This window comes from Camelus dromedarius, chromosome 18 (genome assembly GCF_036321535.1).
Source record: "Camelus dromedarius isolate mCamDro1 chromosome 18, mCamDro1.pat, whole genome shotgun sequence".
Lineage (NCBI taxonomy): Eukaryota > Metazoa > Chordata > Mammalia > Artiodactyla > Camelidae > Camelus > Camelus dromedarius.
The window spans coordinates 44,892,687-44,906,143 of NC_087453.1; the positions used below are offsets into that span (position 1 = coordinate 44,892,687).

Genomic DNA, 13,457 nt, shown 5'->3' on the forward strand with positions numbered 1-13,457 from the left:
TCCATACCGCTGAGTTTTCACATTTAATCATCTGATTTGTTCATGAGGCAAATATTTAGTACAAAATCAGCCACTCAAAACTCCGTACTACATACAGTGGGGGCTGCCTTGGGAATTACACCCAGGCGGTGGAGCCGGTAAACTATTCAAATGACTCTTAACAAAAAGCCCAGGGGGAGGATACAGCCCAGTGGTAGAGCGCACGCTTAGCATGCATGAGATCCTGGGTTCAACCCCCAGTACCTCCATCAAAAAAAAAAAGCCTGACATGTGATGTGTTCATGGAAAGTGCACCGCTCAGTGAAAACTAGCCCCCAAATTTCCACCAGGGACCTGGAAACCACAAAAGCATGTTTCTTTCTCGTGCGTCCAGTGCGATTCTCGGGGCAGGGGTGGGGGGCATTCGGGTTGTGGACAACTTCCCACCTTGAACGTTGTCACTTGCTGACCAGAGAGCGCTCTCCGGGGTCTTGCTTTGGCAGCTAAATTCTTTGGCCGTGAAAGTGATACTTGCACACAAAACTCATTAAACCACAACTAGCTTCTGGTCGCTGCATGAATAAACCACCAATGTTTGTTTGCTTTAATACATTTATAAACTTCAGTAGAGCAAAGACTCAGATTCTGCTTCTTTCAAGCCCACCCCCTGCTCTGTACCTGGCTTCAGCTCACAGTAGAAATCCAGGAGGTATTTGGACAAAGAACGTCTCAGTTGACAACGTGCTTTCGCCCAAGTAGGGAATTTTTAATAAACATTTGGGGCGCCCCCTAGTGGTTCTCCAGTGTGGCGTATACAAGTTCCACCTAAAAACTTGTACTTTTTATAGTTTAGGACTATACTGTGAACACGTTTATATGCCTGGTCAGAGTGTTGTAAGTCTTGTAAACACTCCCCCAAACTTAAGAAATCATTCCTAAATGCACTGTCAAAGGCTCACCACTTGCTTTTCCCTGTAAATCATTTTTCCTCAAGTGTCGTGTTATGTTAGTCCCCAGCCAAGGAAGGGGAGGGAGGAAATCAGGAGGGGGAAGTGATTTTGGAGACCCGCCAGTATTGTGAGCGCTTGCAGATTGTGTCCGTCTTTCAAAGTATATGGTTGACTTAAAATTGAGAAAATATTAGTCCCTAAAAGAAAACCCTCGAAGCAAGCATTGCCGGGAGGCATGTGGACTCCCGTTCCTCAAAGAAAGGGTTCTGGCCTCGGAGCGATGGACCCCGCAGTCCTCCGCCACCTCCTCACCTCCGTCCACCCCCAACACCCTGACCTTTTCTGGCAAAACATTTTCACAGTTGCACTTAAATAGTAGAGATGCTGTGTGCCTCGCCCACTGGAATGGAAGTTCCGTCAGTGAGAACAGGTGTGCTCAGCCCAGCCCAGCCCCCAGGGCCCCCAGCGGTGGCGCAGGCCGGGGTCAGCCGTTCCTGGGGACGGATGCAGGAATGGACGAATGGGGGGCGTGCCTCGGACACGCGCTTCTGTGGTCCCTCCAGGAGACGCGTGGGGAGAGACGGAGAAAAAGCAAGGCCTGGGCCCCAACTCTGCTGTCCCCTAACTGTTGTCTCCAGAGGGTGAACCCCCAGCGAACTCACCCTCTGTGCCCTTTCCAGGAGGCTATTACTTGACGAGCACCTACGGGGCACTTTCTCTGATAAAGAATTTCCAAGAAGAACAAGCGGCAAGGCTGCTCAGCTCAGAGGCCAGGGACACCCTGAGGCAGTGGCACAAGCGGAGGACCACCAACCGGACCATCCCCTCGGTGGACGACTTTCAGGTATGTGGCCGGCGGTGGCCATGGGGCCCCGCGCTGCACCCTTGCCCTCAGGACGCAGAGCTGGCTCCCGGCGCCACGGGCCCCCTTGGTCAGATCATCCGGTGGAAAAGGGATATTTTAAACCACCCTCTGATCTTGTGCTTTCACTTCTCTGTTTTCCTTAAATTAAAAAAAAAAAAAATGTGGATTTGGCCCAGGTTTTACTGCCCTTAAAAAAACAGAGTCAAATTAGGGCAGGGTTTCTCCCAGAACGTTCAGCGTGGAAGCTGAGCGGACAGGAAGCCAACAGGAAGGATGCTCCGGGCACAGGGGGAGGTGGGGGACCGGCCGGGTGGAAACAGGCTCCCTGCACTCAGTCAGCACATCTCCCCAAGTCTTCCCGCAGAGTCCACATTCTCCTCCTGCCGACCTTCCCACGCTGCACTGAGAGCCACTGGGGACCTCGTGTTGGGTTGAACTGCGTGAAACTGGCTTTTCAGGAGGGGAGGGAAGGCCCACTTTCCGCAGTGTCTTGTGGTCCAGCCTAACGCGAGGGCCCTTCGGCATCACACAGAGCAGTCCGCCGTGAATGCAGCGTGTGCTCCTGTGTCTACATATTTTAAATCTCCCTCCTGACCGCTGGCTCAGGGTCCTCTGCTGTTCGCTTTCTTCCTCAAGCTGTGAATAAAGCCAGCGTCGGATCTGGTTCACGCCCTTAACCAGGGATTTCTCAGCCGGGCGCTACAAGGGACTGAAAGGTCAGAACAGGGCTGAGCAGACTTCCTGCCTCTTGCATTGAATTAAAATACAGCAACCCAGTGCATACAGCTGTGCTCCCCACCGTCCAAATTCAGATCAGCCTCTTTCCCTGTGCTCAGAGTCCTGGTGTCCTGACACTGGAGGTCCCTGCGAGCCGGAGCCCGGGGCGGCTCCCCCGCTCGACCTTTCCTGGCGTCGCATGTGCTCACCTGTCCCACCGTGTTTCCTCCTCTGACCTGGTCCCTGCATCTCTCTTTCCACCTGCAGAACTACCTCCGGGTTGCATTCCAGGAGGTCAACAGTGGCTGCACAGGAAAGACCCTGCTGGTGAGGCCTTATGTCACCACTGAGGACGTGTGTCAGCTCTGTGCCGAGAAGTTCAAGGTGGGGGACCCCGAGGCATACAGCCTCTTCCTCTTCGTGGACGAAACATGGCAGCAGCTGGCAGAGGACACGTACCCTCAGAAAATCAAGGCTGAGCTGCACAGCCGGCCACAGCCCCACGTCTTCCACTTTGTCTACAAGCGCATCAGGAGAGACCCCTACGGCGTCATCTTCCAGAACGGGGAGGAAGAGCTCACCGCCTCCTAGGAGACACGCGGGATTTCCCAGCGGTGCATCCGAAAGGGGGTTGGGAACCTGGCCTTCTGACTTCCCCGTGCTTGGGGAAGCCACCGCCTTGGGGAGCCCTCGGTTCAGTGACTAAGCCGTTCACAGGCCGATTCGGCCGCGGGCACCTTTTGTCAGTCCCCCAAGCAGGGTAGCTGAGGTTCCTGGAACAGTAGGATCCGTCCTTCAGAGATGGAGAATTGCATCTGGCAGCTCAGGTGTCCCGAGATCACTGGCTGCCGACCCCAGCCAGGTCCCAGGTTGGCTCACGTGTGTGTGTGCGCACGGAACGGACACGTCCAGGGCGGGCGCTCCTCCGAGGGCAGCAGCAGGAGTTTGGGAGACCGTCCGATGTCGCACATCAGGGACTTCTCAGTTCTGTGGACACCTCTGTTCTTTCCTTTTTCCTTTTTTTTCTTTCTTTCTTCCTTTTTTTTTTTTTTTTTTTACAAAGAGCCTTTGTGTTTTTATATATTTCATAGAAATTTTTATAGCAGTTGCAGGTAAACTGTCAGGATTGGTTTTTAAAATATTTTTGTAACTTTAAGATATTCTATAATTATGCATGTGATTTTAACATTTAATATGCAAAAAAAAAAAAGGAATCTCTTGCTGGATTTGAGAGTATTGTGTCTTTAAAGTCTCTCTCCTGTAACTGGATGTTGCAGTCACTTTGTGGGGAGAGATGGCTGGGTTTCTTAAAGTGCTGTATGGCTGACACTGGCCACCGAATGCCTTTGGAAATCTGACATTCTGTTGTTACCTTGTTCACGCTTCGTAGTGTTGCCCTGTTTTGTCTTTTAACCAAGTGGTGCTGAGGATCAGGAGAGAAATGAATGTAGAGAGAGGTCGAGAGGGAAATACAGACTAACAACGAACTAAGGCGAGGAGCCTGCTGGTCCAGGCTCCTGCAGGGAAGCGGGGCGAGGAGTAGAAGGAGCCACCTACGCTGAAGACACTGTAAAGACGCAGTGAGACCTGCAGAGTCTGTCCCGTGTTACTTGCTTTTGTAAGCAATTTTCAAAACCTCACAAGGGGAAAAAATATGTAAGAGCAACACTTTTTTTATTTCCCTTTCCACATAAATCAAAACTACCAGCATCCAATATGAGAGAGAAGATAAACGAACCGGTCCACCGGAGTCTCCTGCAGGGAGAAGAAAAAAAAAACTAACAGCATCAAATAATTTTGGGCAGAAACCAAGTCTTGTGTAATGTGACTTTCACTGAGTTAAAGAAACACCGTTTGGAAAGGAGTTTGCAGATGCACCAAAAAGCACATTTATGGTGTAAGAACGTGCAGTGAAGTTAAATCTCTGTTTGGGAGACCTGTTTGGGGGCGCACAATGGATGAGAGCCTCGTACCAATGTAATGGGTGGAAGTCACACAGACACGTTCCTGTGCTGTGGAAGGATGCCCAGGCGTCTCACGCAGTTGGCTTTGTACCCTTGTACTTTTTAAAGCTTTTGCTGTACACCTGGAACCCTCAGCACGCACCGTGCTGTTCTTCCTTTTGTAAATGATTTTTTAAATGGAATTTTGCACATAATACAATGTAATACTGTACGATAATCACGTGTGAAAATAATTCTTGAAACCTTCTTACGTTGTCTTTTTCTTTTGAGAAGCAGGATGTAATTATGCTCCGCAGAACGTTACGTAAACCCAAGAGCCAGGCCAGGGTTTGTGGTTAGGGGGTCCGAAGACAGAAGACAGAAAAGTTTACGTTTTTCAGCTAGACCCCGTTCAGACAAGAGGCCAGAATCAAAGAGCAGGAGGGAAAGATCGCATTCTGCCCTGAAAGGATTTCCAGTGTTGTCTAGGACGGCCCTTGGCTTGGCTGGACCTAGAGAAAATCACAATTAATCAGAAGGGCCCTGCAGACAGCCCCGCCCTGGTCTTATGTAACCTCTGAAGTGCCCCGGCTGAGAGCTCAGGGCTGTTTCAAAATCAAAACGGCGGAGGCTGCCTTCTTTCTGGTGCTCAGAGCCTTGCCCAGCAGATCACAGCTGCTTGGCGGGCCCTTGTCGACTGAACGAACTTTCTAATCCATCAGTAGGGTGGATGCTTAGTGATCAGAACTATAGCTGGCTGGACTGCCTGCTTTTTAATATGTACAATGAGTTCAAAGTGACAATTCAGTCCCTGTGGTTGTCCGCCCACTTTCCAAGTTAAGGTCATCACCCTGTCCTGTCCTTAGAAGTCAGTACACTGCTGATTTCCAGCAGGGCACAGCGTCTGACAGGGGGCAGCCTGGGTCACCTTCAGCGGGATCAGAACAGGACAAGGTAGTGTGAGCAGAAGGGGACATCACAAGACGGGCCCTGGTTTTGTCCTTGGGCGACGTTTCCAGGCTGGAGTTTCAGCACAGCATGTGCCTTCACTTTTTCCCTCACGCAGACATTTCTCACTTCTCAAATTGCCAGGAAACAGATTTTGGTGCAGTTTGGGAGGAGAATAAAAATACACATGCCGGGTGGAGAGAGCGGAAAATGTATTTCCAAATCTAAAAATATGTTGCGAAAGTTGAATGCTGGCCAGAGGAAAGGAGATTTGGGTTTTTTTTTTTTTAATGTTATAGGCACTGCCAAACAGTCTCCTTGGGGACACAGAACAGAAATAGAAACTGTTCGAGGAGTTCAGTGTCACGTGGAAGTTACGACGTTAGATCTGTAAGAAAACACACGAGGCGGGAAAGCCGAGCGTGGACGCTTTCGTTCACAAACGCGGCTCCACGTCCGCTGGCAGCTCTCAGCTCCGCCTCTAAGAGGCCGGAGCCGGGGGGAGCGCCCGGATCGTCAGCAGCCCTGCCTGCTGCCTCCCTAAGAGCCAGAGCGGAACGGTGAGGTCCGTGAGGCACAGGTGGTGTAGTTGCCTGCAGTGTCTGATGCTAAAATCCTAAAAATCATCATCTTTCAGACCATATTCAGGATGGTGAACTTGAGACCAAACATGTTGTGGGTCATCTAGTTACCCCTGAGCAAGCTGGAAATAGGGGGAAATTCATGCGACACTGCGGAGTCGTAAACAGGCGCGAAGGAAAACGGAAGCCATGGAAGGAGGAAGATGTTTGGCGGAATCAGTTCTTACTTGAAAAAGATGATCACCTTCCACATCGGAGGGTGAGCGACAGTTGGCAGAATCTTTTCCCACAGGAACAGTGACTCTCAGGAGTGTATGCGTGGGAAGTTAAAAAAAGTTATTCCAAGGAGTCTGGGCCAATTGGTTTAATAAGGTGGTAATCAGGGTCTGTCCTCAGACCCCCGCCCAACAGGACCATCTCTGGGGGCAGCTTGGATCAAAGCGAGGCAGTGGGGGGAACGTACCGCGTTTTGTCTCCAGGCTAAGAAACTAACATTCCAGCGTGGAATTTGCCTGAATTCTGAAGTTCTGTCCACCAGAGACAGAACTTAGAATTTCATCCTGTGAATGAATCTGAGTATTTCCTCTGAGCAAACGCAGGTGCACTGTCGCAGCCCTGGGAAGGGGGCTCAGGGCCCTGGAGGGGGAAGAGGCAATACTGGACTCAGCTCAGGGCTGTGGTTTTCTCCCGGTCAGCAGCTCCCAGCCCCCACAGCCCTGGAGGAGGAGGCCCTGCCTTGGCGCCCTGGGGAAACATCACCTCGCACAACTGAAGGCATTTCCCCCTCATTTAGCTCCATTCCTCCCTTCCTCCCACCCCACCCCCCACCGCCCTCGAATCTGGATGGCGACTGTTAGGTTTTAATGAGCTGAGCTCGGCTGGCTGCAAGTCTTCTGGCCAAAGGGCCGGATCTGACTGGCCGCCGCCTCCAACTGGAGACACCCGAGCCAGAACCAGGCCCCGTGCCCGACAATGTCCGCCCACCTTGTCTGTCCCCCCGCCCTGTCCTCTGTCCCCAGGCCTGGGTGTTCCTGGTCGGATTCGGGTCCTGTTCTCAGCTGTGTTCGTGCCCAGAATCCGCACATGGGGCCTCGGCTGCCACTTGTACTAAAACTTCCAAGATGCTGCTGTGAAATCGGGGCTGAGAAATACCAGGAGAGATCGAGACGCAGGTCTGCGGAGAGAAACACACCTGGGAGAGGTAAGACCTTGAGTACAGCCACTAACACCTAATCCAGTAGAGGTTCCTTATCTTACTTGACTGATTTCAATGAAAGACACAGAAAATGTACTTGTAGCCTAGTGCTGTTCCACGGACAGAGGAAGCAAGCCACATAGGTCATTTTAAATTTTCTAGTAGCCACATTAAAAAAAAAAAGGAAAAAGAAATGGGTGAAACCAAATAAGTGCTATATTACAATATTACTAATTACTAATTATTTTATTTTAGTAATTGATTAGTAATATATGTTCCTTAACCCATGATACCCCAAATATAATGTCAACAATTAATCAATCTAAAATTATTAGCTGTATTTTACATTGTTTTGTTTTTTTACATTGTCTTCGAAATCATGTGTGTGCTGTGCCTTTGAGCACACCACGTTTCCTACCGATACATAATCACACTCAGGACAGGCATGCATCGCCCATGAACTGAAAGAATGAAAAAACTGCAAAGAACAGTGACCTGCCAAAGACTTTAACCAGTCAAAAGTAAATCCATGTGTCCTAGCTAGGACTTCGGAAAGCTCCTGCTTTTTACAAGCACATGGAAATGAGTGGGAAGCCTCATGAAAGGACTGGCAGGACCCCCAGGCAGGGTCACTGCTTTCCCCCAGGTACCATCCGGTTCCCTGGCCTGGCGGCATTATCTTGCTTATTCTGCTTGTGTAAAAGGGCTTGCTTCTAGGAGAACGGAACTTACCCCTAAGATTCTATTGGTTCCCAGAGCTCACTCCTGATAGGTCCATTTGTAACACCTCATTTGCATATGACACGAACCTAGCTCACTCCTGATTGGTCCATTTCTTACACCCACTCTGTATATGATGTTGCAAAATCTTGACTAGTAGCCTATGAAAGTCTGTGTAAACCTGCAGACGGGGTCCAGGGCTTAGAGTGTTAACGCCTCTGGGCCCGCCAGCTTAGTAAACCTGAGTTCTCCAGCCCTCCGAGTGTCGGTTGGTCTCTTGCCAGGATCCAGGTTGCTGTAGCTCTTTGCTGTAACAGAAATACAATACTTGGCAAATTGCACAAACTCATTTGCTCAAAAAACAAAATGATTTTGCTGCTGAAAATGCCATCCATGGACCAAGCATCACATCTCCTGGAAACTGGTCAGTCTGAGGCCCTTCCCAGACCTACTGACTCAGAACCTGCATTTAACAAGATCCCCAGGTGATCCGTGTGCAAGTTACAGTTTGAGAAGTATTAGTTCCAGGCATATTTGGGTCAAGGGCATTTGTGCAGCCGTTACAATTAAACAAAGGTAGGCGTGCTGCTATTACAATTCTGGAAGAAAGGAGAAGAAAACAGCTTGTGATGCTTGGGGGAGGGGTGGGAAGCACAACCTCACTTAAAACCGCCTGCATTATCACAAAAGGCTGAAAATGCAGATGTCAGGAAATGCGTGTTTACTTCAGGGTTTTTACATTACATTCTTGCTTTTATAGGGAAAAGAGACCTGAAAGGGTTGGGGTAAGACGCTGAAAATAGAGGTGGAGTTGAAGACAAAGTGAAAGATTTTGCTGTCTTCTTTTACCTCCGATTCTGTGAGGGAAAACAGAAGCTGAGTCAGAAGGTTTTTTCTGTCTGGGCCAGCTGTCTCACGTGTGCACGTATGTGAATGCACGAACGTCACCGTGTAGTCTGGGTGATTACTCAGTCACACTCTCTGCACGTGATGTAGGAAGTTTATGGGCTTTTTTATTTTTCTCCCTTGGACGGACAGCCAAGTTTCTCTTAAAAGCATTCCATTCCCTGAGAATCTATTACTTGTAGGACCATTTTACTATTCAATTTTGAAAAACATGAAAGATAGATTTAATTAAAATGTATATGGTAGCCCTATTTTGCAGCCAACAGGCACATGAGAAGATGCTCAACATCGCTAATTATTAGAGAAATGCAAATCAGTATCACAAGGAGCCATCACCTCACACCAGTCAGAACGGCCATCGTCAAAAAGTCTACAGATAATAAACACTGGAGAGGGTGTGGAGAAAAAGGCACCCTCCTGCACTGCTGGTGGGAATGCAGTTTGGTGCAGCAGCTACAGAGGACAGTAGAGGTTCTTTAAAAAAATTAAAAACTGAGTTACCCTATGATCTAGCAATCCCACTCCTGAGCATATACCTGGAGAGAACTCTAATTCAAGAAGTTACATGCACCCCAATGTTCATAGCAGCACTATTTACAATAGCCAAGACATGGAGGCCACCTAAATGTCCATCAGCAGATGAGTGGATAAAGAAGTTGTGTGTGTATTATGTGTATATGTATTCCAATATATGTGTTCCATTGTGTACGATGGAACACTACTCAGCCATAGAAAAGAATAAAATAGCGCCGCCTACAGCAACATGAATGGACCTAGAGATGATCATACTGAGTGAAGTAAGTCAGACAGAGAAAGGCGAATATCATATGATATCACTTACATGTGGAATCTAAAAAATGACACAAATGAACTTATTTACAAAACAGAAACAGACTCACAGACAGAAAACAAACTTACGGTTACCAGGGGGGGAAGGGGCGGAGAGGGAGAAATTGGAGTTTGGGGTTAGAAGATACTAACTACTATGTATAAAATAGATAAACAAGGTCCTACAGTAGAGCACAGGGAACTGTATTCAATAGCTTGTGATGGACTATAATGGGAAAAAAATGTATTTAGTGACCAAGGAGGGAACAGTTTAAAACGTCTTTGGGAAAGCAAGTGGCACAGGGAAGGGCGGGGACTCTGCAGAGCCCTTCCATTCCTCCGGGCAGTGATTCCAGAAAGTCCTGAGGCCGCCTGTGCCTTTCTCCGTGACCTTGGTTCATGCATCTGATTTGGCTTTTTTTTTTTTTGCTGGGGTGGGGATTTGTTTTTACAAAATAAGCACAACACATAGTTTACAAAGTCAAGTATCTGAAGCAGCGATTCCTGTCCCCTCCCCCAGCCCCATTTCTGAAGCCTCCTCCCCAAAACTTCTCCAGCTCTGCCTTCCATGATTTATCTCCGTATTTCTAAAAGCACTCTTATACTGATGTTTATTGATTTCTTTTCCAATATTAGGCATTATTACTGAGTCCATAGTATGGAAGGTGAGGATTTAAACTCCATATACCGTATTCTCTCCTCAGCACATACCCATGCACATGCAATTTTTCTTCTCCAGTCTCCCCTGATAATTATATAACATTTTAGATAAATTCATGTTTTTTGTAATTATGACAGTGTAAATATTGTTCAGAGCTAAACTACAATGCAACTGTATTTCCTTTTTGTACAACTTTTTGTTTTTCTTGGAGTTAATAATTGCTTCCTTTTTTCTGGTTTGTTTACTTTTAATGGACCTATCACTAATTCATCCTCAACCTCTATTCTGCAGCTGAGGAAGTCCTTTCAATATGACCTCATAATTCAGAATAATCTATCATTTCCTTTTTTTCTTTTTTTCCCCATTGAGCTGTCCTTCCTGTTGGTGGCCAGAACTGCTACAGAGCTGTCATCCTGGGAGTTCTCACTACCATCCCCCAGAGCCAAATGTCCTATATCCTATTTCCTGGATTCTTTTTGGAGAGAGGCAGACTTGAGGTTTGTTCCCCCATCTCCTCCCTTGGCTACCTCACAAATAGACCTCCTCTCTGCTTCAAACCTCGGCATCTCAGCATTTGTCCTGCTTCACTTCAGGCAAGCAAACCTGGTGCAGGAACAAACCTACTAGATTGAGCTCCTATTTTTTTTTCAAGCTTTAATTCCTACTTCCTATCTCTTTGTCTTTTCCTTATACTTTCTGGGGCATTGGCTCAATTATTGAATTTTTTTATTTATAATAACATATTTGCAATTTCCAAAAATTCTTTATTCCTGAATGTGATGTTTATAATATTTAGTTCTTTTTTTCCAATTTCTTATCTCTCTGTGGATATTAGTTCTAGCATTATCTTTTTAAAAATTTTTTTAAAAATTCTCTGTTCATCCCAGTTCTCTTTTCCTGTTTGTTTTATTCTGACCTTTGGGTTAGAGGCTCTAATCAAATGTTCTGTGTCTTTTAACCAGCCATAATTAAATGTAAAGCACCACAAAGCTTGTTGGAAGCTGCATGTATTGGGCAGTTTGTAAACTGGTGGTCCTCCCTTTAGGGTGTCCATGTGGCAACATGGTCATTTTATTGGAGGGCCAGGAAAATCTGTAAGTATCTGTGGGCTTTTTCTCTTGGGACAGGAGGCTGCCCCACAAGAAGTTCTCCAGTATCCTGCAGGTTTCAGGGTGGGCTTCAATCTAGCTGCCAGCATTCTGGGAACTGCGGAGGGCAGGGGTCTGGGGGGGTCTATCTTTGTGTATGCCTGCTCTTACGTGACCCAGTTTCCCACACAGTGTCTCACCCTCACCCTTTGCTGCCTGAAGTCAGGGACACAGCTTCCCATGCCTCTCCTGGGAGTAAGGCTGGCCTGCTCTCCCTGCAGCCGGGCCTGGCTTGTCTGAACCCTGAGCCTCACCGGATTCTGCACCAGAATCTCTCACCTTCCCTCGGCTTTCCGTCCGAGAGTTGCTAACCTCTTGGCTTGCGGCTGCCTGCTCAGGGAGCTTATTGCGTCCATGACTTGCTGTCAGGTCTCATTGGCTGTTGTCTCCTCCTCCATGCTCTTCATTCTTATGGATTTACCCCTTAAAACCTTTTCAAAAAATTTTTTTTCTTTTATTCTCATTTTAGTGAGGTGGTGGTGGGGAGCTTGTGTGTGCAGCCCAGCCCGCCGTGTTTAACTGAAAACTGTAGCCAGCTTTTAACACGAATGGTGAGAAGCTAGTTAACAAAACGAAAAATAACTGATTACATTGATGGACGGAGTCATCTCTCCAGCCCAGTTCTTCTATAAAAACATCAATTTTTTATCTGAACGCAAGTACCCATGCAAGCTGTTTCACTGACAGGCACGTTCCCAAGGTGTTACGAGAACATATGTTCACCGTGCACTTCTGTCTTTTCCACGTGATCTGAAGGAAAAAGAACAACAACGGATGGAACGGCCAGCTGTCTGCGCGCTGGGATGTGGAGTTTTGCCATGAGAGCGTGGGTCCGTACTGTTTACAGAAGAGCACATGGTGTTTTGTCTCAATGAGCAGGAAAATGTTTTGTGATAAAATGTGGTAAAAAGCTTGTAGGTTTTTTTCCCAGCTAAGCAGTAAACGGAAGTACACAATGTAAAATGATAAATAAAAAGCTCTATGAGTCATCTTTAGCGTAGGGAAAATGTGCAGCCAGGACAGTTAAAACGGTAAAAATAAGATTGAATGTGCTGAGACAGAAATCAATACAGCGCGTCCTAGGACCCTGAGTAACCGTGGGGCCTGAGGGGTTTAATGCAGTTTGTGCTTTTTAAATAAAGTTATTGAGGTGGTGGGTTCAATGATGTAAACTATGGTGTTCTATTTTTTTTCAGGCTTATTAAGGTATAAGTTACATACAGTAAAATTCACTCTTTTCCATGTACATTCTATGAATTTTGACAGATCCATTCAGTAACGGGGCCACGATCACAATCAGTCGCATAAAACTCTTAGCTCCCTTCTGCTCCCTGCCCCCCGTGCCTGGCAACCACTGATCTGTTTTCTGTTCCTGTAATTATGCCCTTTCCAGAATGTCATGTAAATGGAATCACACAGCATACAGAATTTTGACTCTGGCTGAAATATTCGTGTACAGGTTTTTGTGTGAACATAAGTTTTCATTTCTCCAGGATACATGCCCAGGAGCGCAACTGCTCGGTTCAGTGGTAGTTGCCTGTTTAGTTTTTGAAGAAACCACCAAACTGTTCTCCAGAGAGGCTGTACCATCTTATAGTCCCCCTGGCTGCCTGGGAGTGATTCAGCCGTGATGTTCTGTTTCTGTAAATTTCAGTGTTAAAGTGCGGAAATTGTCAGAGACTCACTGAGTTTAAAACGTAGGCGCTGTTAAGGATGTTCTGTTTCTGGAAATGTTATGACTAGTCTCACTCCAATACAAAAACTAAGGCATCCGCAAAAGAGAAAACGAAAGGCATGCTGGCCTTACTCTTTTCTCCCAGAAACTTTACAAACAGCGGAAAACAATGGAATAATGATGTTTATGCAGTTGGGGGAGGGGTGGGGAGGGGAGAGAACATGGGATCCACGAATATTGGGCCAATATTCTAATCAGGCATCTCACAGACTAAGGAGCTCTGGGAACAAGGCACCAGCCCCCTGGGGCCCCTGGAAAACAAAGCAAAACAAAAATAAAAC

The 13,457-nt window shown here is 47.3% G+C and overlaps 1 protein-coding gene and 1 long non-coding RNA gene across 12 annotated transcripts in view; both read left to right on the forward strand.

Annotated features, from left to right (window-relative positions):
* Positions 1 to 4,722, forward strand: part of RIN2 (Ras and Rab interactor 2) — a 196,999-nt gene extending 192,277 nt beyond the window's left edge. For all 11 annotated transcript variants that reach the window (XM_031434317.2, XM_031434316.2, XM_064475918.1 and 8 more), the window contains 2 exons: positions 1,610 to 1,773; positions 2,779 to 4,722. In XM_031434317.2, the coding sequence (XP_031290177.1) occupies positions 1,610 to 1,773; positions 2,779 to 3,102 (488 nt within the window). In that variant the 3' untranslated portion in view covers positions 3,103 to 4,722. The remainder of the gene's footprint in view (positions 1 to 1,609; positions 1,774 to 2,778) is intronic.
* A 1,191-nt stretch (positions 4,723 to 5,913) lies between these two features.
* LOC116147440 (uncharacterized) lies at positions 5,914 to 12,593 on the forward strand. Its single transcript, XR_004131035.2, has 4 exons — positions 5,914 to 6,242; positions 7,003 to 7,184; positions 10,663 to 10,790; positions 11,911 to 12,593. It is a non-coding gene; the product is annotated as an uncharacterized LOC116147440 (long non-coding RNA).
* Positions 12,594 to 13,457: the final 864 nt, after the last annotated feature.